Source organism: Heptranchias perlo, chromosome 23, assembly GCF_035084215.1.
Source record: "Heptranchias perlo isolate sHepPer1 chromosome 23, sHepPer1.hap1, whole genome shotgun sequence".
Lineage (NCBI taxonomy): Eukaryota > Metazoa > Chordata > Chondrichthyes > Hexanchiformes > Hexanchidae > Heptranchias > Heptranchias perlo.
The window spans coordinates 1,122,650-1,150,046 of record NC_090347.1 but is presented as its reverse complement, the minus strand read 5'-3'; the positions used below and the strand labels follow the sequence as shown (position 1 = coordinate 1,150,046).

Below are 27,397 nucleotides of genomic sequence, written 5' to 3'. Positions count from 1 at the left end.
AGTGTCTGTGACTCGGGGAGAGTGTCTGTGACCCGGGGAGAGTGTCTGTGACTCGGGGAGAGTGTCTGTGACCCGGGGAGAGTGTCTGTGACCCGGGGAGAGTTTCTGTGACTGGGGGAGAGTGTCTGTGACCCGGGGAGAGTTTCTGTGACTCGGGGAGAGTGTCTGTGACCCGGGGAGAGTTTCTGTGACCCGGGGAGAGTGTCTGTGACCCGGGGAGAGTTTCTGTGACCCGGGGAGAGTGTCTGTGACCCGGGGAGAGTTTCTGTGACCCGGGGAGAGTTTCTGTGAGCCGGGGAGAGTGTCTGTGACTCGGGGAGAGTGTCTGTGACCCGGGGAGAGTGTCTGTGACCCGGGGAGAGTGTCTGGGACTCGGGGAGAGTTTCTGCGACTCGGGGAGAGTTTCTGTGACTCGGGGAGAGTTTCTGTGACTCGGGGAGAGTGTCTTTGACCCGGGGAGAGTGTCTGTGACCCGGGGAGAGTGTCTGTGACCCGGGGAGAGTTTCTGTGACCCGGGGAGAGTTTCTGTGACCCGGGGAGAGTGTCTGTGACCCGGGGAGAGTTTCTGTGACCCGGGGAGAGTGTCTGTGACCCGGGGAGAGTTTCTGTGACTCGGGGAGAGTGTCTGTGACCCGGGGAGAGTGTCTGTGACCCGGGGAGAGTGTCTGTGACCCGGGGAGAGTGTCTGTGACCCGGGGAGTATGTCTGTGAATCGGGGAGAGTGTCTGTGACTCAGGGAGAGTTTCTGTGACCCGGGGAGAGTGTCTGTGACTCGGGGAGAGTGTCTGTGACCCGGGGAGAGTGTCTGTGACCCGGGGAATGTGTCTGTGACCCGGGGAGAGTGTCTGTGACCCGGGGAGAGTTTCTGTGACTCGGGGAGAGTGTCTGTGACCCGGGGAGAGTTTCTGTGACTCGGGGAGAGTGTCTGTGACCCGGGGAGAGTTTCTGTGACCCGGGGAGAGTGTCTGTGACCCGGGGAGAGTTTCTGTGACCCGGGGAGAGTGTCTGTGACCCGGGGAGAGTTTCTGTGACCCGGGGAGAGTTTCTGTGATTCGGGGAGAGTGTCTGTGACCCGGGGAGAGTGTCTGTGACCCGGGGAGAGTGTCTGTGACCCGGGGAGAGTGTCTGTGACCCGGGGAGAGTTTCTGTGACCCGGGGAGAGTTTCTGTGACCCGGGGAGAGTGTCTGTGACCCGGGGAGAGTGTCTGTGACCCGGGGAGAGTGTCTGTGACCCGGGGAGAGTGTCTGTGACTCGGGGAGAGTGTCTGTGACCCGGGGAGAGTGTCTGTGACCCGGGGAGAGTGTCTGTGACCCGGGGAGAGTGTCTGTGACCCGGGGAGAGTGTCTGTGACCCGGGGAGAGTGTCTGTGACTCGGGGAGAGTGTCTGTGACCCGGGGAGAGTGTCTGTGACCCGGGGAGAGTGTCTGTGACCCGGGGAGAGTGTCTGTGACCCGGGGAGAGTGTCTGTGACCCGGGGAGAGTGTCTGTGACCCGGGGAGAGTGTCTGTGACCCGGGGAGAGTGTCTGTGACCCGGGGAGAGTGTCTGTGACCCGGGGAGAGTGTCTGTGACCCGGGGAGAGTGTCTGTGAGTGGAGCTCTCTCATTGGTTCTTGCTTCACTTTTGATGCTGAACCCAACATTGACCAAGAGCCTTTGCAGTGACATCATCAGGGACAATACAGAAAGGTCGAGAGGTCGCAGGGCACTGCGCTGGGGCTGGGAGGGTCGAGAGGTCGCAGGGCACTGCGCTGGGGCTGGGAGGGTCGAGAGGTCGCAGGGCACTGCGCTGGGGCTGGGAGGGTCGAGAGGTCGCAGGGCACTGCGCTGGGGCTGGGAGGGTCGAGAGGTCGCAGGGCACTGCGCTGGGGCTGGGAGGGTCGAGAGGTCGCAGGGCACTGCGCTGGGGCTGGGAGGGTCGAGAGGTCGCAGGGCACTGCGCTGGGGCTGGGAGGGTCGAGAGGTCGCAGGGCACTGCGCTGGGGCTGGGAGGGTCGAGAGGTCGCAGGGCACTGCGCTGGGGCTGGGAGGGTCGAGAGGTCGCAGGGCACTGCGCTGGGGCTGGGAGGGTCGAGAGGTCGCAGGGCACTGCGCTGGGGCTGGGAGGGTCGAGAGGTCGCAGGGCACTGCGCTGGGGCTGGGAGCTGTGCCTCGGACTCTGTGTCACTGTGCCGTTGGGAGGGGGTTCTGCGAGAGGTTGTTTAGTTGTATTTTGTGTTCCTGCCCCAGGTCTCTGAGCTCCAGCATGACGCAGCAGATGCAGAACCTGCACCTCAACAAATCAAAGAAAAGCAGTGCTCCCACCTCCCCTAACGCAGCCAAACGCCTGTATCGGAATCTCTCCGACAAGCTTAAAGGCAGCCACTCGTCCTTTGATGAATCATTGCACACCGCAAAGACCCATAAGATTGGACTGAGGAAATCGTCACTGGTAAGAGTCCACGGTTCACTCGAGAGATACGAGGTTTCTAAAACCAGCCAGCACCGCCCACATGCATTAATAAACAAATCATCAGAGGAAGGACAAATCCTTCAGACCCTGCGGGGAGAAAGGGGAGGGATAAATATCGGGACATGCAGCAAGAGTGAACAGGGCAATCAGAGAGTGAACAGGGCAATCAGAGAGTGAACAGGGCAATCAGAGAGTGAACAGGGAAATCAGAGAGTGAACAGGGCGATCAGAGAGTGAACAGGGAAATCAGAGAGTGAACAGGGCAATCAGAGAGTGAACAGGGCGATCAGAGAGTGAACAGGGAAATCAGAGAGTGAACAGGGCAATCAGAGAGTGAACAGGGCGATCAGAGAGTGAACAGGGCGATCAGAGAGTGAACAGGGCGATCAGAGAGTGAACAGGGCAATCAGAGAGTGAACAGGGCAATCAGAGAGTGAATAGGGCAATCAGAGAGTGAACAGGGCGATCAGAGAGTGAACAGGGCAATCACACAGTGAACAGGGCAATCAGAGAGTGAACAGGGCGATCAGAGAGTGAACAGGGCAATCAGAGAGTGAACAGGGCAATCAGAGAGTGAACAGGGAAATCAGAGAGTGAACAGGGCAATCAGAGAGACGAGAGCTGGGAACACAAAGCCCAGCAGTCACACATTCAGTGGGCAGAGGTCGCAGGGAAATGTGTCAGAGAGGTGAGAATCAGAAAAGGTGCAAACAGGCTCTAACACAGTGATAGAGTGGGCACAGGGTCTAACACAGTGATGGAGTGGGCACAGGGTCTAACACAGTGATGGAGTGGGCACAGGCTCTAACAGTGATGGAGTGGGCACAGGCTCTAACACAGTGATGGAGTGGGCACAGGGTCTAACACAGTGATAGAGTGGGCACAGGGTCTAACACAGTGATAGAGTGGGCACAGGCTCTAACACAGTGATAGAGTGGGCACAGGCTCTAACACAGTGATAGAGTGGGCACAGGCTCTAACACAGTGATAGAGTGGGCACAGGCTCTAACACAGTGATAGAGTGGGCACAGGGTCTAACACAGTGATAGAGTGGGCACAGGCTCTAACACAGTGATAGAGTGGGCACAGGCTCTAACACAGTGATGGAGTGGGCACAGGCTCTAACACAGTGATAGAGTGGGCACAGGCTCTAACACAGTGATAGAGTGGGCACAGGCTCTAACACAGTGATAGAGTGGGCACAGGCTCTAACACAGTGATAGAGTGGGCACAGGCTCTAACACAGTGATAGAGTGGGCACAGGCTCTAACACAGTGATGGAGTGGGCACAGGCTCTAACACAGTGATCGAGTGGGCACAGGCTCTAACACAGTGATAGAGTGGGCACAGGCTCTAACACAGTGATAGAGTGGGCACAGGCTCTAACACAGTGATGGAGTGGGCACAGGGTCTAACACAGTGATAGAGTGGGCACAGGCTCTAACACAGTGATAGAGTGGGCACAGGGTCTAACACAGTGATAGAGTGGGCACAGGGTCTAACACAGTGATGGAGTGGGCACAGGGTCTAACACAGTGATGGAGTGGGCACAGGGTCTAACACAGTGATGGGGTGGGCACAGGCTCTAACACAGTGATGGAGTGGGCACAGGCTCTAACACAGTGATAGAGTGGGCACAGGCTCTAACACAGTGATAGAGTGGGCACAGGGTCTAACACAGTGATGGAGTGGGCACAGGGTCTAACACAGTGATGGAGTGGGCACAGGGTCTAACACAGTGATGGAGTGGGCACAGGGTCTAACACAGTGATGGGGTGGGCACAGGCTCTAACACAGTGATAGAGTGGGCACAGGGTCTAACACAGTGATAGAGTGGGCACAGGGTCTAACACAGTGATAGAGTGGGCACAGGGTCTAACACAGTGATGGAGTGGGCACAGGGTCTAACACAGTGATGGAGTGGGCACAGGGTCTAACACAGTGATAGAGTGGGCACAGGGTCTAACACAGTGATGGAGTGGGCACAGGGTCTAACACAGTGATGGAGTGGGCACAGGGTCTAACACAGTGATGGAGTGGGCACAGGGTCTAACACAGTGATGGAGTGGGCACAGGGTCTAACACAGTGATGGAGTGGGCACAGGGTCTAACACAGTGATGGAGTGGGCACAGGGTCTAACACAGTGATAGAGTGGGCACAGGGTCTAACACAGTGATGGAGTGGGCACAGGGTCTAACACAGTGATGGAGTGGGCACAGGGTCTAACACAGTGATGGAGTGGGCACAGGGTCTAACACAGTGATGGAGTGGGCACAGGGTCTAACACAGTGATAGAGTGGGCACAGGCTCTAACACAGTGATGGAGTGGGCACAGGGTCTAACACAGTGATAGAGTGGGCACAGGCTCTAACAGTGATGGAGTGGGCACAGGCTCTAACACAGTGATAGAGTGGGCACAGGGTCTAACACAGTGATGGAGTGGGCACAGGGTCTAACACAGTGATAGAGTGGGCACAGGCTCTAACAGTGATAGAGTGGGCACAGGCTCTAACACAGTGATAGAGTGGGCACAGGCTCTAACACAGTGATAGAGTGGGCACAGGCTCTAACACAGTGATAGAGTGGGCACAGGGTCTAACACAGTGATAGAGTGGGCACAGGCTCTAACACAGTGATAGAGTGGGCACAGGCTCTAACACAGTGATAGAGTGGGCACAGGCTCTAACACAGTGATAGAGTGGGCACAGGCTCTAACACAGTGATGGAGTGGGCACAGGCTCTAACACAGTGATAGAGTGGGCACAGGGTCTAACACAGTGATAGAGTGGGCACAGGCTCTAACACAGTGATGGAGTGGGCACAGGCTCTAACACAGTGATAGAGTGGGCACAGGCTCTAACACAGTGATAGAGTGGGCACAGGCTCTAACACAGTGATGGAGTGGGCACAGGCTCTAACACAGTGATGGAGTGGGCACAGGCTCTAACACAGTGATAGAGTGGGCACAGGCTCTAACACAGTGATAGAGTGGGCACAGGCTCTAACACAGTGATAGAGTGGGCACAGGCTCTAACACAGTGATAGAGTGGGCACAGGCTCTAACACAGTGATAGAGTGGGCACAGGCTCTAACACAGTGATAGAGTGGGCACAGAGTCTAACACAGTGATGGAGTGGGCACAGGCTCTAACACAGTGATGGAGTGGGCACAGGCTCTAACACAGTGATGGAGTGGGCACAGGGTCTAACACAGTGATAGAGTGGGCACAGGCTCTAACACAGTGATGGAGTGGGCACAGGGTCTAACACAGTGATAGAGTGGGCACAGGCTCTAACACAGTGATGGAGTGGGCACAGGGTCTAACACAGTGATAGAGTGGGCACAGGCTCTAACACAGTGATGGAGTGGGCACAGGGTCTAACACAGTGATAGAGTGGGCACAGGGTCTAACACAGTGATAGAGTGGGCACAGGCTCTAACACAGTGATAGAGTGGGCACAGAGTCTAACACAGTGATGGAGTGGGCACAGGCTCCAACACAGTGATAGAGTGGGCACAGGCTCTAATACAGTGATGGAGTGGGCACAGGCTCTAACACAGTGATGGAGTGGGCACAGGCTCTAACACAGTGATAGAGTGGGCACAGGCTCTAACACAGTGATAGAGTGGGCACAGGCTCTAACACAGTGATAGAGTGGGCACAGGCTCTAACACAGTGATAGAGTGGGCACAGGCTCTAACACAGTGATGGAGTGGGCACAGGCTCTAACACATTGATAGAGTGGGCACAGGCTCTAACACAGTGATAGAGTGGGCACAGAGTCTAACACAGTGATAGAGTGGGCACAGGCTCTAACACAGTGATAGAGTGGGCACAGGCTCTAACACAGTGATGGAGTGGGCACAGGCTCTAACACAGTGATAGAGTGGGCACAGGCTCTAACACAGTGATAGAGTGGGCACAGAGTCTAACACAGTGATAGAGTGGGCACAGGCTCTAACACAGTGATGGAGTGGGTACAGGCTCTAACTCAGTGATAGAGTGGGCACAGGGTCTAACACAGTGATAGAGTGGGCACAGGCTCTAACAGTGATGGAGTGGGCACAGGCTCTAACACAGTGATAGAGTGGGCACAGGGTCTAACACAGTGATGGAGTGGGCACAGGGTCTAACACAGTGATAGAGTGGGCACAGGCTCTAACAGTGATAGAGTGGGCACAGGCTCTAACACAGCGATAGAGTGGGCACAGGCTCTAACACAGTGATAGAGTGGGCACAGGCTCTAACACAGTGATGGAGTGGGCACAGGCTCTAACACAGTGATGGAGTGGGCACAGGGTCTAACACAGTGATAGAGTGGGCACAGGCTCTAACACAGTGATAGAGTGGGCACAGGCTCTAACACAGTGATCGAGTGGGCACAGGATCTAACAGTGATGGAGTGGGCACAGGCTCTAACACAGTGATCGAGTGGGCACAGGCTCTAACAGTGATGGAGTGGGCACAGGGTCTAACACAGTGATGGGGTGGGCACAGGCTCTAACACAGTGATGGAGTGGGCACAGGCTCTAACACAGTGATAGAGTGTGCACAGGGTCTAACACAGTGATGGGATGTGCACAGGCTCTAACACAGTGATGGAGTGGGCACAGGGTCTAACACAGTGATGGGATGGTCACAGGCTCCAACACAGTGATAGAGTGGGCACAGGCTCTAACACAGTGATGGAGTGGGCACAGGGTCTAACACAGTGATGGAGTGGGCACAGGCTCAAACACAGTGATGGAGTGGGCACAGGCTCTAACACAGTGATAGAGTGGGCACAGGCTCTAACACAGTGATAGAGTGGGCACAGGCTCTAACACAGTGATAGAGTGGGCACAGGCTCTAACACAGTGATAGAGTGGGCACAGGCTCTAACACAGTGATGGAGTGGGCACAGGCTCTAACACAGTGATGGGGTGGGCACAGGCTCTAACACAGTGATGGAGTGGGCACAGGGTCTAACACAGTGATGGGGTGGGCACAGGCTCTAACACAGTGATAGAGTGGGCACAGGGTCTAACAAAGTGATAGAGTGGGCACAGGCTCTAACACAGTGATGGAGTGGGCACAGGGTCTAACACAGTGATGGGGTGGGCACAGGCTCTAACACAGTGATGGAGTGGGCACAGGGTCTAACACAGTGATAGAGTGGGCACAGGCTCTAACAGTGATGGAGTGGGCACAGGGTCTAACACAGTGATGGAGTGGGCACAGGCTCTAACACAGTGATGGAGTGGGCACAGGGTCTAACACAGTGATAGAGTGGGCACAGGCTCTAACAGTGATGGAGTGGGCACAGGGTCTAACACAGTGATGGAGTGGGCACAGGGTCTAACACAGTGATGGAGTGGGCACAGGCTCTAACACAGTGATGGAGTGGGCACAGGCTCTAACACAGTGATAGAGTGGGCACAGGCTCTAACAGTGATGGAGTGGGCACAGGCTCTAACACAGTGATGGAGTGGGCACAGGGTCTAACACAGTGATAGAGTGGGCACAGGCTCTAACAGTGATGGAGTGGGCACAGGCTCTAACACAGTGATGGAGTGGGCACAGGGTCTAACACAGTGATGGAGTGGGCACAGGGTCTAACACAGTGATGGGGTGGGCACAGGCTCTAACACAGTGATGGAGTGGGCACAGGCTCTAACACAGTGATAGAGTGGGCACAGGCTCTAACACAGTGATAGAGTGGGCACAGGGTCTAACACAGTGATGGAGTGGGCACAGGGTCTAACACAGTGATGGAGTGGGCACAGGGTCTAACACAGTGATGGAGTGGGCACAGGGTCTAACACAGTGATGGGGTGGGCACAGGCTCTAACACAGTGATAGAGTGGGCACAGGGTCTAACACAGTGATAGAGTGGGCACAGGGTCTAACACAGTGATAGAGTGGGCACAGGGTCTAACACAGTGATGGAGTGGGCACAGGGTCTAACACAGTGATGGAGTGGGCACAGGGTCTAACACAGTGATAGAGTGGGCACAGGGTCTAACACAGTGATGGAGTGGGCACAGGGTCTAACACAGTGATGGAGTGGGCACAGGGTCTAACACAGTGATGGAGTGGGCACAGGGTCTAACACAGTGATGGAGTGGGCACAGGGTCTAACACAGTGATGGAGTGGGCACAGGGTCTAACACAGTGATGGAGTGGGCACAGGGTCTAACACAGTGATAGAGTGGGCACAGGGTCTAACACAGTGATGGAGTGGGCACAGGGTCTAACACAGTGATGGAGTGGGCACAGGGTCTAACACAGTGATGGAGTGGGCACAGGGTCTAACACAGTGATGGAGTGGGCACAGGGTCTAACACAGTGATAGAGTGGGCACAGGCTCTAACACAGTGATGGAGTGGGCACAGGGTCTAACACAGTGATAGAGTGGGCACAGGCTCTAACAGTGATGGAGTGGGCACAGGCTCTAACACAGTGATAGAGTGGGCACAGGGTCTAACACAGTGATGGAGTGGGCACAGGGTCTAACACAGTGATAGAGTGGGCACAGGCTCTAACAGTGATAGAGTGGGCACAGGCTCTAACACAGTGATAGAGTGGGCACAGGCTCTAACACAGTGATAGAGTGGGCACAGGCTCTAACACAGTGATAGAGTGGGCACAGGGTCTAACACAGTGATAGAGTGGGCACAGGCTCTAACACAGTGATAGAGTGGGCACAGGCTCTAACACAGTGATAGAGTGGGCACAGGCTCTAACACAGTGATAGAGTGGGCACAGGCTCTAACACAGTGATGGAGTGGGCACAGGCTCTAACACAGTGATAGAGTGGGCACAGGGTCTAACACAGTGATAGAGTGGGCACAGGCTCTAACACAGTGATGGAGTGGGCACAGGCTCTAACACAGTGATAGAGTGGGCACAGGCTCTAACACAGTGATAGAGTGGGCACAGGCTCTAACACAGTGATGGAGTGGGCACAGGCTCTAACACAGTGATGGAGTGGGCACAGGCTCTAACACAGTGATAGAGTGGGCACAGGCTCTAACACAGTGATAGAGTGGGCACAGGCTCTAACACAGTGATAGAGTGGGCACAGGCTCTAACACAGTGATAGAGTGGGCACAGGCTCTAACACAGTGATAGAGTGGGCACAGGCTCTAACACAGTGATAGAGTGGGCACAGAGTCTAACACAGTGATGGAGTGGGCACAGGCTCTAACACAGTGATGGAGTGGGCACAGGCTCTAACACAGTGATGGAGTGGGCACAGGGTCTAACACAGTGATAGAGTGGGCACAGGCTCTAACACAGTGATGGAGTGGGCACAGGGTCTAACACAGTGATAGAGTGGGCACAGGCTCTAACACAGTGATGGAGTGGGCACAGGGTCTAACACAGTGATAGAGTGGGCACAGGCTCTAACACAGTGATGGAGTGGGCACAGGCTCTAACACAGTGATAGAGTGGGCACAGGGTCTAACACAGTGATAGAGTGGGCACAGGCTCTAACACAGTGATAGAGTGGGCACAGAGTCTAACACAGTGATGGAGTGGGCACAGGCTCCAACACAGTGATAGAGTGGGCACAGGCTCTAATACAGTGATGGAGTGGGCACAGGCTCTAACACAGTGATGGAGTGGGCACAGGCTCTAACACAGTGATAGAGTGGGCACAGGCTCTAACACAGTGATAGAGTGGGCACAGGCTCTAACACAGTGATAGAGTGGGCACAGGCTCTAACACAGTGATAGAGTGGGCACAGGCTCTAACACAGTGATGGAGTGGGCACAGGCTCTAACACATTGATAGAGTGGGCACATGCTCTAACACAGTGATAGAGTGGGCACAGAGTCTAACACAGTGATAGAGTGGGCACAGGCTCTAACACAGTGATAGAGTGGGCACAGGCTCTAACACAGTGATGGAGTGGGCACAGGCTCTAACACAGTGATAGAGTGGGCACAGGCTCTAACACAGTGATAGAGTGGGCACAGAGTCTAACACAGTGATAGAGTGGGCACAGGCTCTAACACAGTGATGGAGTGGGTACAGGCTCTAACTCAGTGATAGAGTGGGCACAGGGTCTAACACAGTGATAGAGTGGGCACAGGCTCTAACAGTGATGGAGTGGGCACAGGCTCTAACACAGTGATAGAGTGGGCACAGGGTCTAACACAGTGATGGAGTGGGCACAGGGTCTAACACAGTGATAGAGTGGGCACAGGCTCTAACAGTGATAGAGTGGGCACAGGCTCTAACACAGCGATAGAGTGGGCACAGGCTCTAACACAGTGATAGAGTGGGCACAGGCTCTAACACAGTGATGGAGTGGGCACAGGCTCTAACACAGTGATGGAGTGGGCACAGGGTCTAACACAGTGATAGAGTGGGCACAGGCTCTAACACAGTGATAGAGTGGGCACAGGCTCTAACACAGTGATCGAGTGGGCACAGGATCTAACAGTGATGGAGTGGGCACAGGCTCTAACACAGTGATCGAGTGGGCACAGGCTCTAACAGTGATGGAGTGGGCACAGGGTCTAACACAGTGATGGGGTGGGCACAGGCTCTAACACAGTGATGGAGTGGGCACAGGCTCTAACACAGTGATAGAGTGGGCACAGGGTCTAACACAGTGATGGGATGTGCACAGGCTCTAACACAGTGATGGAGTGGGCACAGGGTCTAACACAGTGATGGGATGGTCACAGGCTCCAACACAGTGATAGAGTGGGCACAGGCTCTAACACAGTGATGGAGTGGGCACAGGGTCTAACACAGTGATGGAGTGGGCACAGGCTCAAACACAGTGATGGAGTGGGCACAGGCTCTAACACAGTGATAGAGTGGGCACAGGCTCTAACACAGTGATAGAGTGGGCACAGGCTCTAACACAGTGATAGAGTGGGCACAGGCTCTAACACAGTGATAGAGTGGGCACAGGCTCTAACACAGTGATGGAGTGGGCACAGGCTCTAACACAGTGATGGGGTGGGCACAGGCTCTAACACAGTGATGGAGTGGGCACAGGGTCTAACACAGTGATGGGGTGGGCACAGGCTCTAACACAGTGATAGAGTGGGCACAGGGTCTAACAAAGTGATAGAGTGGGCACAGGCTCTAACACAGTGATGGAGTGGGCACAGGGTCTAACACAGTGATGGGGTGGGCACAGGCTCTAACACAGTGATGGAGTGGGCACAGGGTCTAACACAGTGATAGAGTGGGCACAGGCTCTAACAGTGATGGAGTGGGCACAGGGTCTAACACAGTGATGGAGTGGGCACAGGCTCTAACACAGTGATGGAGTGGGCACAGGGTCTAACACAGTGATAGAGTGGGCACAGGCTCTAACAGTGATGGAGTGGGCACAGGGTCTAACACAGTGATGGAGTGGGCACAGGGTCTAACACAGTGATGGAGTGGGCACAGGCTCTAACACAGTGATGGAGTGGGCACAGGCTCTAACACAGTGATAGAGTGGGCACAGGCTCTAACAGTGATGGAGTGGGCACAGGCTCTAACACAGTGATGGAGTGGGCACAGGGTCTAACACAGTGATAGAGTGGGCACAGGCTCTAACAGTGATGGAGTGGGCACAGGCTCTAACACAGTGATGGAGTGGGCACAGGCTCTAACACAGTGATAGAGTGGGCACAGGCTCTAACACAGTGATAGAGTGGGCACAGGCTCTAACACAGTGATAGAGTGGGCACAGGCTCTAACACAGTGATAGAGTGGGCACAGGCTCTAACACAGTGATGGAGTGGGCACAGGCTCTAACACAGTGATAGAGTGGGCACAGGCTCTAACACAGTGATGGAGTGGGCACAGGCTCTAACACAGTGATAGAGTGGGCACAGGCTCTAACACAGTGATAGAGTGGGCACAGGGTCTAACACAGTGATAGAGTGGGCACAGGGTCTAACACAGTGATAGAGTGGGCACAGGCTCTAACACAGTGATAGGGTGGGCACAGGCTCTAACACAGTGATAGAGTGGGCACAGGCTCTAACACAGTGATAGAGTGGGCACAGGCTCTAACACAGTGATGGGGTGGGCACAGGGTCTAACACAGTGATAGAGTGGGCACAGGGTCTAACACAGTGATAGAGTGGGCACAGGCTCTAACACAGTGATGGGGTGGGCACAGGCTCTAACACAGTGATAGAGTGGGCACAGGGTCTAACACAGTGATAGAGTGGGCACAGAGTCTAACACAGTGATAGAGTGGGCACAGGCTCTAACACAGTGATAGAGTGGGCACAGGCTCTAACACAGTGATAGAGTGGGCACAGAGTCTAACACAGTGATAGAGTGGGCACAGGCTCTAACACAGTGATGGAGTGGGCACAGGCTCTAACACAGTGATGGGGTGGGCACAGGCTCTAACGCAGTGATAGAGTGGGCACAGGATCTAACACAGTGATAGAGTGGGCACAGGCTCTAACACAGTGATAGAGTGGGCACAGGCTCTAACACAGTGATGGAGTGGGCACAGGGTCTAACACAGTGATAGAGTGGGCACAGGCTCTAACACAGTGATAGAGTGGGCACAGGCTCTAACACAGTTATAGAGTGGGCACGGGCTCTAACACAGTGATGGAGTGGGCACAGGCTCTAACACAGTGATAGAGTGGGCACAGGCTCTAACACAGTGATAGAGTGGGCACAGGCTCTAACACAGTGATAGAGTGGGCACAGGCTCTAACACAGTGATAGAGTGGGCACAGGCTCTAACACAGTGATGGAGTGGGCACAGGCTCTAACACATTGATAGAGTGGGCACATGCTCTAACACAGTGATAGAGTGGGCACAGAGTCTAACACAGTGATAGAGTGGGCACAGGCTCTAACACAGTGATAGAGTGGGCACAGGCTCTAACACAGTGATGGAGTGGGCACAGGCTCTAACACAGTGATAGAGTGGGCACAGGCTCTAACACAGTGATAGAGTGGGCACAGAGTCTAACACAGTGATAGAGTGGGCACAGGCTCTAACACAGTGATGGAGTGGGTACAGGCTCTAACTCAGTGATAGAGTGGGCACAGGGTCTAACACAGTGATAGAGTGGGCACAGGCTCTAACAGTGATGGAGTGGGCACAGGCTCTAACACAGTGATAGAGTGGGCACAGGGTCTAACACAGTGATGGAGTGGGCACAGGGTCTAACACAGTGATAGAGTGGGCACAGGCTCTAACAGTGATAGAGTGGGCACAGGCTCTAACACAGCGATAGAGTGGGCACAGGCTCTAACACAGTGATAGAGTGGGCACAGGCTCTAACACAGTGATGGAGTGGGCACAGGCTCTAACACAGTGATGGAGTGGGCACAGGGTCTAACACAGTGATAGAGTGGGCACAGGCTCTAACACAGTGATAGAGTGGGCACAGGCTCTAACACAGTGATCGAGTGGGCACAGGATCTAACAGTGATGGAGTGGGCACAGGCTCTAACACAGTGATCGAGTGGGCACAGGCTCTAACAGTGATGGAGTGGGCACAGGGTCTAACACAGTGATGGGGTGGGCACAGGCTCTAACACAGTGATGGAGTGGGCACAGGCTCTAACACAGTGATAGAGTGGGCACAGGGTCTAACACAGTGATGGGATGTGCACAGGCTCTAACACAGTGATGGAGTGGGCACAGGGTCTAACACAGTGATGGGATGGTCACAGGCTCCAACACAGTGATAGAGTGGGCACAGGCTCTAACACAGTGATGGAGTGGGCACAGGGTCTAACACAGTGATGGAGTGGGCACAGGCTCAAACACAGTGATGGAGTGGGCACAGGCTCTAACACAGTGATAGAGTGGGCACAGGCTCTAACACAGTGATAGAGTGGGCACAGGCTCTAACACAGTGATAGAGTGGGCACAGGCTCTAACACAGTGATAGAGTGGGCACAGGCTCTAACACAGTGATGGAGTGGGCACAGGCTCTAACACAGTGATGGGGTGGGCACAGGCTCTAACACAGTGATGGAGTGGGCACAGGGTCTAACACAGTGATGGGGTGGGCACAGGCTCTAACACAGTGATAGAGTGGGCACAGGGTCTAACAAAGTGATAGAGTGGGCACAGGCTCTAACACAGTGATGGAGTGGGCACAGGGTCTAACACAGTGATGGGGTGGGCACAGGCTCTAACACAGTGATGGAGTGGGCACAGGGTCTAACACAGTGATAGAGTGGGCACAGGCTCTAACAGTGATGGAGTGGGCACAGGGTCTAACACAGTGATGGAGTGGGCACAGGCTCTAACACAGTGATGGAGTGGGCACAGGGTCTAACACAGTGATAGAGTGGGCACAGGCTCTAACAGTGATGGAGTGGGCACAGGGTCTAACACAGTGATGGAGTGGGCACAGGGTCTAACACAGTGATGGAGTGGGCACAGGCTCTAACACAGTGATGGAGTGGGCACAGGCTCTAACACAGTGATAGAGTGGGCACAGGCTCTAACAGTGATGGAGTGGGCACAGGCTCTAACACAGTGATGGAGTGGGCACAGGGTCTAACACAGTGATAGAGTGGGCACAGGCTCTAACAGTGATGGAGTGGGCACAGGCTCTAACACAGTGATGGAGTGGGCACAGGCTCTAACACAGTGATAGAGTGGGCACAGGCTCTAACACAGTGATAGAGTGGGCACAGGCTCTAACACAGTGATAGAGTGGGCACAGGCTCTAACACAGTGATAGAGTGGGCACAGGCTCTAACACAGTGATGGAGTGGGCACAGGCTCTAACACAGTGATAGAGTGGGCACAGGCTCTAACACAGTGATGGAGTGGGCACAGGCTCTAACACAGTGATAGAGTGGGCACAGGCTCTAACACAGTGATAGAGTGGGCACAGGGTCTAACACAGTGATAGAGTGGGCACAGGGTCTAACACAGTGATAGAGTGGGCACAGGCTCTAACACAGTGATAGGGTGGGCACAGGCTCTAACACAGTGATAGAGTGGGCACAGGCTCTAACACAGTGATAGAGTGGGCACAGGCTCTAACACAGTGATGGGGTGGGCACAGGGTCTAACACAGTGATAGAGTGGGCACAGGGTCTAACACAGTGATAGAGTGGGCACAGGCTCTAACACAGTGATGGGGTGGGCACAGGCTCTAACACAGTGATAGAGTGGGCACAGGGTCTAACACAGTGATAGAGTGGGCACAGAGTCTAACACAGTGATAGAGTGGGCACAGGCTCTAACACAGTGATAGAGTGGGCACAGGCTCTAACACAGTGATAGAGTGGGCACAGAGTCTAACACAGTGATAGAGTGGGCACAGGCTCTAACACAGTGATGGAGTGGGCACAGGCTCTAACACAGTGATGGGGTGGGCACAGGCTCTAACGCAGTGATAGAGTGGGCACAGGATCTAACACAGTGATAGAGTGGGCACAGGCTCTAACACAGTGATAGAGTGGGCACAGGCTCTAACACAGTGATGGAGTGGGCACAGGGTCTAACACAGTGATAGAGTGGGCACAGGCTCTAACACAGTGATAGAGTGGGCACAGGCTCTAACACAGTTATAGAGTGGGCACGGGCTCTAACACAGTGATAGAGTGGGCACAGGGTCTAACACAGTGATGGAGTGGGCACAGGCTCTAACACAGTGATAGAGTGGGCACAGGGTCTAACACAGTGATAGAGTGGGCACAGGGTCTAACACAGTGATAGAGTGGGCACAGGGTCTAACAAAGTTATAGAGTGGGCACAGGCTCTAACACAGTGATGGAGTGGGCACAGGCTCTAACACAGTGATAGAGTGGGCACAGGCTCTAACACAGTGATAGAGTGGGCACAGGCTCTAACACAGTGATAGAGTGGGAACAGGCTCTAACAGTGATGGAGTGGGCACAGGCTCTAACACAGTGATGGAGTGGGCACAGGGTCTAACACAGTGATAGAGTGGGCACAGGCTCTAACAGTGATGGAGTGGGCACAGGCTCTAACACAGTGATGGAGTGGGCACAGGGTCTAACACAGTGATGGAGTGGGCACAGGGTCTAACACAGTGATAGAGTGGGCACAGGGTCTAACACAGTGATGGAGTGGGCACAGGCTCTAACACAGTGATGGAGTGGGCACAGGCTCTAACACAGTGATAGAGTGGGCACAGGCTCTAACACAGTGATAGAGTGGGCACAGGCTCTAACACAGTGATGGAGTGGGCACAGGCTCTAACACAGTGATAGAGTGGGCACAGGCTCTAACACAGTGATAGAGTGGGCACAGGCTCTAACACAGTGATAGAGTGGGCACAGGCTCTAACACAGTGATGGAGTGGGCACAGGCTCTAACACAGTGATAGAGTGGGCACAGGCTCTAACACAGTGATAGAGTGGGCACAGGCTCTAACACAGTGATGGAGTGGGCACAGGGTCTAACACAGTGATGGAGTGGGCACAGAGTCTAACACAGTGATAGAGTGGGCACAGGCTCTAACACAGTGATGGAGTGGGCACGGGCTCTAACACAGTGATAGAGTGGGCACAGGCTCTAACACAGTGATAGAGTGGGCACAGGGTCTAACACAGTGATGGAGTGGGCACAGGCTCTAACACAGTGATAGAGTGGGCACAGGGTCTAACACAGTGATGGAGTGGGCACAGGCTCTAACACAGTGATAGAGTGGGCACAGGGTCTAACACAGTGATAGAGTGGGCACAGGGTCTAACACAGTGATAGAGTGGGCACAGGGTCTAACACAGTTATAGAGTGGGCACAGGCTCTAACACAGTGATGGAGTGGGCACAGGGTCTAACACAGTGATGGAGTGGGCACAGGGTCTAACACAGTGATAGAGTGGGCACAGGCTCTAACACAGTGATGGAGTGGGCACAGGCTCTAACACAGTGATAGAGTGGGCACAGGCTCTAACACAGTGATAGAGTGGGCACAGGCTCTAACACAGTGATGGAGTGGGCACAGGGTCTAACACAGTGATAGAGTGGGCACAGGCTCTAACACAGTGATGGAGTGGGCACAGGCTCTAACACAGTGATAGAGTGGGCACAGGCTCTAACACAGTGATAGAGTGGGCACAGGCTCTAACACAGTGATGGAGTGGGCACAGGCTCTAACACAGTGATAGAGTGGGCACAGGCTCTAACACAGTGATAGAGTGGGCACAGGCTCTAACACAGTGATAGAGTGGGCACAGGCTCTAACACAGTGATGGAGTGGGCACAGGCTCTAACACAGTGATAGAGTGGGCACAGGCTCTAACACAGTGATAGAGTGGGCACAGGCTCTAACACAGTGATGGAGTGGGCACAGGGTCTAACACAGTGATGGAGTGGGCACAGAGTCTAACACAGTGATAGAGTGGGCACAGGCTCTAACACAGTGATGGAGTGGGCACGGGCTCTAATACAGTGATAGAGTGGGCACAGGCTCTAACACAGTGATAGAGTGGGCACAGGGTCTAACACAGTGATGGAGTGGGCACAGGCTCTAACACAGTGATAGAGTGGGCACAGGCTCTAACACAGTGATGGAGTGGGCACAGGCTCTAACACAGTGATAGAGTGGGCACAGGCTCTAACAGTGATGGAGTGGGCACAGGGTCTAACACAGTGATGGAGTGGGCACAGGCTCTAACACAGTGATGGAGTGGGCACAGGGTCTAACACAGTGATGGAGTGGGCACAGGCTCTAACACAGTGATGGAGTGGGCACAGGCTCTAACACAGTGATAGAGTGGGCACAGGCTCTAACACAGTGATAGAGTGGGCACAGGCTCTAACACAGTGATGGAGTGGGCACAGGGTCTAACACAGTGATGGAGTGGGCACAGGCTCTAACACAGTGATGGAGTGGGCACAGAGTCTAACACAGTGATAGAGTGGGCACAGGCTCTAACACAGTGATGGAGTGGGCACAGGCTCTAACACAGTGATGGAGTGGGCACAGGCTCTAACACAGTGATAGAGTGGGCACAGGCTCTAACACAGTGATGGAGTGGGCACAGGCTCTAACACAGTGATAGAGTGGGCACAGGGTCTAACACAGTGATGGAGTGGGCACAGGCTCTAACACAGTGATAGAGTGGGCACAGGCTCTAACACAGTGATAGAGTGGGCACAGGCTCTAACACAGTGATAGAGTGGGCACAGGCTCTAACACAGTGATGGAGTGGGCACAGGCTCTAACACAGTGATAGAGTGGGCACAGCGTCTAACACAGTGATAGAGTGGGCACAGGGTCTAACACAGTGATGGAGTGGGCACGGGCTCTAACACAGTGATAGAGTGGGCACAGGCTCTAACACAGTGATAGAGTGGGCACAGGGTCTAACACAGTGATAGAGTGGGCACAGGGTCTAACACAGTGATAGAGTGGGCACAGGGTCTAACACAGTTATAGAGTGGGCACAGGCTCTAACACAGTGATGGAGTGGGCACAGGGTCTAACACAGTGATGGAGTGGGCACAGGGTCTAACACAGTGATAGAGTGGGCACAGGCTCTAACACAGTGATGGAGTGGGCACAGGCTCTAACACAGTGATAGAGTGGGCACAGGCTCTAACACAGTGATAGAGTGGGCACAGGCTCTAACACAGTGATGGAGTGGGCACAGGGTCTAACACAGTGATGGAGTGGGCACAGGCTCTAACACAGTGATGGAGTGGGCACAGGCTCTAACACAGTGATAGAGTGGGCACAGGCTCTAACACAGTGATAGAGTGGGCACAGGCTCTAACACAGTGATGGAGTGGGCACAGGCTCTAACACAGTGATAGAGTGGGCACAGGCTCTAACACAGTGATAGAGTGGGCACAGGCTCTAACACAGTGATAGAGTGGGCACAGGCTCTAACACAGTGATGGAGTGGGCACAGGCTCTAACACAGTGATAGAGTGGGCACAGGCTCTAACACAGTGATAGAGTGGGCACAGGCTCGAACACAGTGATGGAGTGGGCACAGGGTCTAACACAGTGATGGAGTGGGCACAGAGTCTAACACAGTGATAGAGTGGGCACAGGCTCTAACACAGTGATGGAGTGGGCACGGGCTCTAACACAGTGATAGAGTGGGCACAGGCTCTAACACAGTGATAGAGTGGGCACAGGGTCTAACACAGTGATGGAGTGGGCACAGGCTCTAACACAGTGATAGAGTGGGCACAGGGTCTAACACAGTGATGGAGTGGGCACAGGCTCTAACACAGTGATAGAGTGGGCACAGGGTCTAACACAGTGATAGAGTGGGCACAGGGTCTAACACAGTGATAGAGTGGGCACAGGGTCTAACACAGTTATAGAGTGGGCACAGGCTCTAACACAGTGATGGAGTGGGCACAGGGTCTAACACAGTGATGGAGTGGGCACAGGGTCTAACACAGTGATAGAGTGGGCACAGGCTCTAACACAGTGATGGAGTGGGCACAGGCTCTAACACAGTGATAGAGTGGGCACAGGCTCTAACACAGTGATAGTGTGGGCACAGGCTCTAACACAGTGATGGAGTGGGCACAGGGTCTAACACAGTGATAGAGTGGGCACAGGCTCTAACACAGTGATGGAGTGGGCACAGGCTCTAACACAGTGATAGAGTGGGCACAGGCTCTAACACAGTGATAGAGTGGGCACAGGCTCTAACACAGTGATGGAGTGGGCACAGGCTCTAACACAGTGATAGAGTGGGCACAGGCTCTAACACAGTGATAGAGTGGGCACAGGCTCTAACACAGTGATAGAGTGGTCACAGGCTCTAACACAGTGATGGAGTGGGCACAGGCTCTAACACAGTGATAGAGTGGGCACAGGCTCTAACACAGTGATAGAGTGGGCACAGGCTCTAACACAGTGATGGAGTGGGCACAGGGTCTAACACAGTGATGGAGTGGGCACAGAGTCTAACACAGTGATAGAGTGGGCACAGGCTCTAACACAGTGATGGAGTGGGCACGGGCTCTAACACAGTGATAGAGTGGGCACAGGCTCTAACACAGTGATAGAGTGGGCACAGGCTCTAACACAGTGATGGAGTGGGCACAGGCTCTAACACAGTGATAGAGTGGGCACAGGCTCTAACACAGTGATGGAGTGGGCACAGGCTCTAACACAGTGATAGAGTGGGCACAGGCTCTAACAGTGATGGAGTGGGCACAGGGTCTAACACAGTGATGGAGTGGGCACAGGCTCTAACACAGTGATGGAGTGGGCACAGGGTCTAACACAGTGATGGAGTGGGCACAGGCTCTAACACAGTGATGGAGTGGGCACAGGCTCTAACACAGTGATAGAGTGGGCACAGGCTCTAACACAGTGATAGAGTGGGCACAGGCTCTAACACAGTGATGGAGTGGGCACAGGGTCTAACACAGTGATGGAGTGGGCACAGGCTCTAACACAGTGATGGAGTGGGCACAGAGTCTAACACAGTGATAGAGTGGGCACAGGCTCTAACACAGTGATGGAGTGGGCACAGGCTCTAACACAGTGATGGAGTGGGCACAGGCTCTAACACAGTGATAGAGTGGGCACAGGCTCTAACACAGTGATGGAGTGGGCACAGGCTCTAACACAGTGATAGAGTGGGCACAGGGTCTAACACAGTGATGGAGTGGGCACAGGCTCTAACACAGTGATAGAGTGGGCACAGGCTCTAACACAGTGATAGAGTGGGCACAGGCTCTAACACAGTGATAGAGTGGGCACAGGCTCTAACACAGTGATGGAGTGGGCACAGGCTCTAACACAGTGATAGAGTGGGCACAGGGTCTAACACAGTGATAGAGTGGGCACAGGGTCTAACACAGTGATGGAGTGGGCACGGGCTCTAACACAGTGATAGAGTGGGCACAGGCTCTAACACAGTGATAGAGTGGGCACAGGGTCTAACACAGTGATAGAGTGGGCACAGGGTCTAACACAGTGATGGAGTGGGCACGGGCTCTAACACAGTGATGGAGTGGGCACAGGTTCCAACACAGTGATGGAGTGGGCACAGGCTCTAACACAGTGATAGAGTGGGCATAGGCTCTAACACAGTGATGGAGTGGGCACAGGCTCTAACACAGTGATAGAGTGGGCACAGAGTCTAACACAGTGATAGAGTGGGCACAGAGTCTAACACAGTGATAGAGTGGGCACAGGCTCTAACACAGTGATAGAGTGGGCACAGGGTCTTACACAGTGATGGAGTGGGCACAGGCTCTAACACAGTGATAGAGTGGGCACAGGCTCTAACACAGTGATGGAGTGGGCACAGGCTCTAACACAGTGATGGAGTGGGCACAGGCTCTAACACAGTGATGGAGTGGGCACAGGGTCTAACACAGTGATGGAGTGGGCACAGGCTCTAACACAGTGATGGAGTGGGCACAGGGTCTAACACAGTGATGGAGTGGGCACAGAGTCTAACACAGTGATAGAGTGGGCACAGAGTCTAACACAGTGATAGAGTGGGCACAGGGTCTAACACAGTGATGGAGTGGGCACAGGCTCTAACACAGTGATAGAGTGGGCACAGAGTCTAACACAGTGATAGAGTGGGCACAGGGTCTAACACAGTGATGGAGTGGGCACAGGGTCTAACACAGTGATAGAGTGGGCACAGGGTCTAACACAGTGATGGAGTGGGCACAGGCTCTAACACAGTGATAGAGTGGGCACAGGGTCTAACACAGTGATAGAGTGGGCACAGGGTCTAACACAGTGATAGAGTGGGCACAGGGTCTAACACAGTGATGGAGTGGGCACAGGCTCTAACACAGTGATAGAGTGGGCACAGGGTCTAACACAGTGATAGAGTGGGCACAGGGTCTAACACAGTGATAGAGTGGGCACAGGGTCTAACACAGTGATAGAGTGGGCACAGGCTCTAACACAGTGATGGAGTGGGCACAGGGTCTAACACAGTGATAGAGTGGGCACAGGCTCTAACACAGTGATAGAGTGGGCACAGGCTCTAACACAGTGATGGAGTGGGCACAGGCTCTAACACAGTGATAGAGTGGGCACAGGCTCTAACACAGTGATAGAGTGGGCACAGGCTCTAACACAGTGATGGAGTGGGCACAGGCTCTAACACAGTGATAGAGTGGGCACAGGCTCTAACACAGTGATAGAGTGGGCACAGGCTCTAACACAGTGATAGAGTGGGCACAGGCTCTAACACAGTGATAGAGTGGGCACAGGCTCTAACACAGTGATGGAGTGGGCACAGGGTCTAACACAGTGATAGAGTGGGCACAGGCTCTAACACAGTGATGGAGTGGGCACAGGCTCTAACACAGTGATAGAGTGGGCACAGGGTCTAACACAGTTATAGAGTGGGCACAGGCTCTAACACAGTGATGGAGTGGGCACAGGGTCTAACACAGTGATGGAGTGGGCACAGGGTCTAACACAGTGATAGAGTGGGCACAGGCTCTAACACAGTGATGGAGTGGGCACAGGCTCTAACACAGTGATAGAGTGGGCACAGGGTCTAACACAGTGATAGAGTGGGCACAGGGTCTAACACAGTGATGGAGTGGGCACGGGCTCTAACACAGTGATGGAGTGGGCACAGGTTCTAACACAGTGATGGAGTGGGCACAGGCTCTAACACAGTGATAGAGTGGGCACAGGCTCTAACACAGTGATGGAGTGGGCACAGGCTCTAACACAGTGATAGAGTGGGCACAGAGTCTAACACAGTGATAGAGTGGGCACAGAGTCTAACACAGTGATAGAGTGGGCACAGGCTCTAACACAGTGATAGAGTGGGCACAGGGTCTTACACAGTGATGGAGTGGGCACAGGCTCTAACACAGTGATAGAGTGGGCACAGGCTCTAACACAGTGATGGAGTGGGCACAGGCTCTAACACAGTGATGGAGTGGGCACAGGCTCTAACACAGTGATGGAGTGGGCACAGGGTCTAACACAGTGATGGAGTGGGCACAGGCTCTAACACAGTGATGGAGTGGGCACAGGGTCTAACACAGTGATGGAGTGGGCACAGAGTCTAACACAGTGATAGAGTGGGCACAGAGTCTAACACAGTGATAGAGTGGGCACAGGGTCTAACACAGTGATGGAGTGGGCACAGGCTCTAACACAGTGATAGAGTGGGCACAGAGTCTAACACAGTGATAGAGTGGGCACAGGGTCTAACACAGTGATGGAGTGGGCACAGGCTCTAACACAGTGATAGAGTGGGCACAGGGTCTAACACAGTGATGGAGTGGGCACAGGCACTAACACAGTGATAGAGTGGGCACAGGGTCTAACACAGTGATAGAGTGGGCACAGGGTCTAACACAGTGATAGAGTGGGCACAGGGTCTAACACAGTGATGGAGTGGGCACAGGCTCTAACACAGTGATAGAGTGGGCACAGGCTCTAACACAGTGATGGAGTGGGCACAGGGTCTAACACAGTGATAGAGTGGGCACAGGGTCTAACACAGTGATAGAGTGGGCACAGGCTCTAACACAGTGATGGAGTGGGCACAGGCTCTAACACAGTGATAGAGTGGGCACAGGCTCTAACACAGTGATAGAGTGGGCACAGGCTCTAACACAGTGATGGAGTGGGCACAGGGTCTAACACAGTGATAGAGTGGGCACAGGCTCTAACACAGTGATGGAGTGGGCACAGGCTCTAACACAGTGATAGAGTGGGCACAGGCTCTAACACAGTGATAGAGTGGGCACAGGCTCTAACACAGTGATAGAGTGGGCACAGGCTCTAACACAGTGATAGAGTGGGCACAGGCTCTAACACAGTGATAGAGTGGGCACAGGCTCTAACACAGTGATGGAGTGGGCACAGGCTCTAACACAGTGATGGAGTGGGCACAGGCTCTAACACAGTGATAGAGTGGGCACAGGCTCTAACACAGTGATAGAGTGGGCACAGGCTCTAACACAGTGATGGAGTGGGCACAGGGTCTAACACAGTGATGGAGTGGGCACAGAGTCTAACACAGTGATAGAGTGGGCACAGGCTCTAACACAGTGATGGAGTGGGCACGGGCTCTAACACAGTGATAGAGTGGGCACAGGCTCTAACACAGTGATAGAGTGGGCACAGGGTCTAACACAGTGATGGAGTGGGCACAGGCTCTAACACAGTGATAGAGTGGGCACAGGCTCTAACACAGTGATGGAGTGGGCACAGGCTCTAACACAGTGATAGAGTGGGCACAGGCTCTAACACAGTGATAGAGTGGGCACAGGCTCTAACACAGTGATGGAGTGGGCACAGGCTCTAACACAGTGATGGAGTGGGCACAGGCTCTAACACAGTGATAGAGTGGGCACAGGCTCTAACACAGTGATAGAGTGGGCACAGGCTCTAACACAGTGATGGAGTGGGCACAGGCTCTAACACAGTGATGGAGTGGGCACAGGCTCTAACACAGTGATGGAGTGGGCACAGGCTCTAACACAGTGATAGAGTGGGCACAGGCTCTAACAGTGATGGAGTGGGCACAGGGTCTAACACAGTGATGGAGTGGGCACAGGCTCTAACACAGTGATGGAGTGGGCACAGGCTCTAACACAGTGATAGAGTGGGCACAGGCTCTAACAGTGATGGAGTGGGCACAGGGTCTAACACAGTGATGGAGTGGGCACAGGCTCTAACACAGTGATGGAGTGGGCACAGGGTCTAACACAGTGATGGAGTGGGCACAGGCTCTAACACAGTGATGGAGTGGGCACAGGCTCTAACACAGTGATAGAGTGGGCACAGGCTCTAACACAGTGATAGAGTGGGCACAGGCTCTAACACAGTGATGGAGTGGGCACAGGGTCTAACACAGTGATGGAGTGGGCACAGGCTCTAACACAGTGATGGAGTGGGCACAGAGTCTAACACAGTGATAGAGTGGGCACAGGCTCTAACACAGTGATGGAGTGGGCACAGGCTCTAACACAGTGATGGAGTGGGCACAGGCTCTAACACAGTGATAGAGTGGGCACAGGCTCTAACACAGTGATGGAGTGGGCACAGGCTCTAACACAGTGATAGAGTGGGCACAGGGTCTAACACAGTGATGGAGTGGGCACAGGCTCTAACACAGTGATAGAGTGGGCACAGGCTCTAACACAGTGATAGAGTGGGCACAGGCTCTAACACAGTGATAGAGTGGGCACAGGCTCTAACACAGTGATGGAGTGGGCACAGGCTCTAACACAGTGATAGAGTGGGCGCAGGGTCTAACACAGTGATAGAGTGGGCACAGGGTCTAACACAGTGATGGAGTGGGCACGGGCTCTAACACAGTGATAGAGTGGGCACAGGCTCTAACACAGTGATAGAGTGGGCACAGGGTCTAACACAGTGATAGAGTGGGCACAGGGTCTAACACAGTGATGGAGTGGGCACGGGCTCTAACACAGTGATGGAGTGGGCACAGGTTCTAACACAGTGATGGAGTGGGCACAGGCTCTAACACAGTGATATAGTGGGCACAGGCTCTAACACAGTGATGGAGTGGGCACAGGCTCTAACACAGTGATAGAGTGGGCACAGAGTCTAACACAGTGATAGAGTGGGCACAGAGTCTAACACAGTGATAGAGTGGGCACAGGCTCTAACACAGTGATAGAGTGGGCACAGGGTCTTACACAGTGATGGAGTGGGCACAGGCTCTAACACAGTGATAGAGTGGGCACAGGCTCTAACACAGTGATGGAGTGGGCACAGGCTCTAACACAGTGATGGAGTGGGCACAGGCTCTAACACAGTGATGGAGTGGGCACAGGCTCTAACACAGTGATGGAGTGGGCACAGGCTCTAACACAGTGATGGAGTGGGCACAGGGTCTAACACAGTGATGGAGTGGGCACAGAGTCTAACACAGTGATAGAGTGGGCACAGAGTCTAACACAGTGATAGAGTGGGCACAGGGTCTAACACAGTGATGGAGTGGGCACAGGCTCTAACACAGTGATAGAGTGGGCACAGAGTCTAACACAGTGATAGAGTGGGCACAGGGTCTAACACAGTGATGGAGTGGGCACAGGCTCTAACACAGTGATAGAGTGGGCACAGAGTCTAACACAGTGATAGAGTGGGCACAGGGTCTAACACAGTGATGGAGTGGGCACAGGCTCTAACACAGTTATAGAGTGGGCACAGGGTCTAACACAGTGATAGAGTGGGCACAGGCTCTAACACAGTGATAGAGTGGGCACAGGCTCTAACACAGTGATAGAGTGGGCACAGGCTCTAACACAGTGATAGAGTGGGCACAGGCTCTAACACAGTGATGGAGTGGGCACAGGCTCTAACACAGTGATAGAGTGGGCACAGGGTCTAACACAGTGATGGAGTGGGCACAGGCTCTAACACAGTGATTGAGTGGGCACAGGCTCTAACACAGTGATAGAGTGGGCACAGGCTCTAACACAGTGATAGAGTGGGCACAGGCTCTAACACAGTGATGGAGTGGGCACAGGCTCTAACACAGTGATAGAGTGGGCACAGGGTCTAACACAGTGATAGAGTGGGCACAGGGTCTAACACAGTGATGGAGTGGGCACGGGCTCTAACACAGTGATAGAGTGGGCACAGGCTCTAACACAGTGATAGAGTGGGCACAGGGTCTAACACAGTGATAGAGTGGGCACAGGGTCTAACACAGTGATGGAGTGGGCACAGGCTCTAACACAGTGATAGAGTGGGCACAGGCTCTAACACAGTGATAGAGTGGGCACAGGCTCTAACACAGTGATGGAGTGGGCACAGGCTCTAACACAGTGATAGAGTGGGCACAGAGTCTAACACAGTGATAGAGTGGGCACAGGCTCTAACACAGTGATAGAGTGGGCACAGGGTCTTACACAGTGATGGAGTGGGCACAGGCTCTAACACAGTGATAGAGTGGGCACAGGGTCTAACACAGTGATGGAGTGGGCACAGGGTCTAACACAGTGATGGAGTGGGCACAGAGTCTAACACAGTGATAGAGTGGGCACAGAGTCTAACACAGTGATAGAGTGGGCACAG

At 53.9% G+C, this 27,397-nt stretch overlaps 1 protein-coding gene across 1 annotated transcript in view; it reads left to right on the top strand.

Annotated features, from left to right (window-relative positions):
- Positions 1 to 2,244: 2,244 nt before the first annotated feature.
- Positions 2,245 to 27,397, top strand: part of ankfn1a (ankyrin repeat and fibronectin type III domain containing 1a) — an 82,029-nt gene continuing 56,876 nt past the window's right edge. Inside the window, exon 1 of the mRNA XM_068004553.1 lies at positions 2,245 to 2,430. Within this exon, the coding sequence (XP_067860654.1) occupies positions 2,245 to 2,430 (186 nt within the window). The remainder of the gene's footprint in view (positions 2,431 to 27,397) is intronic.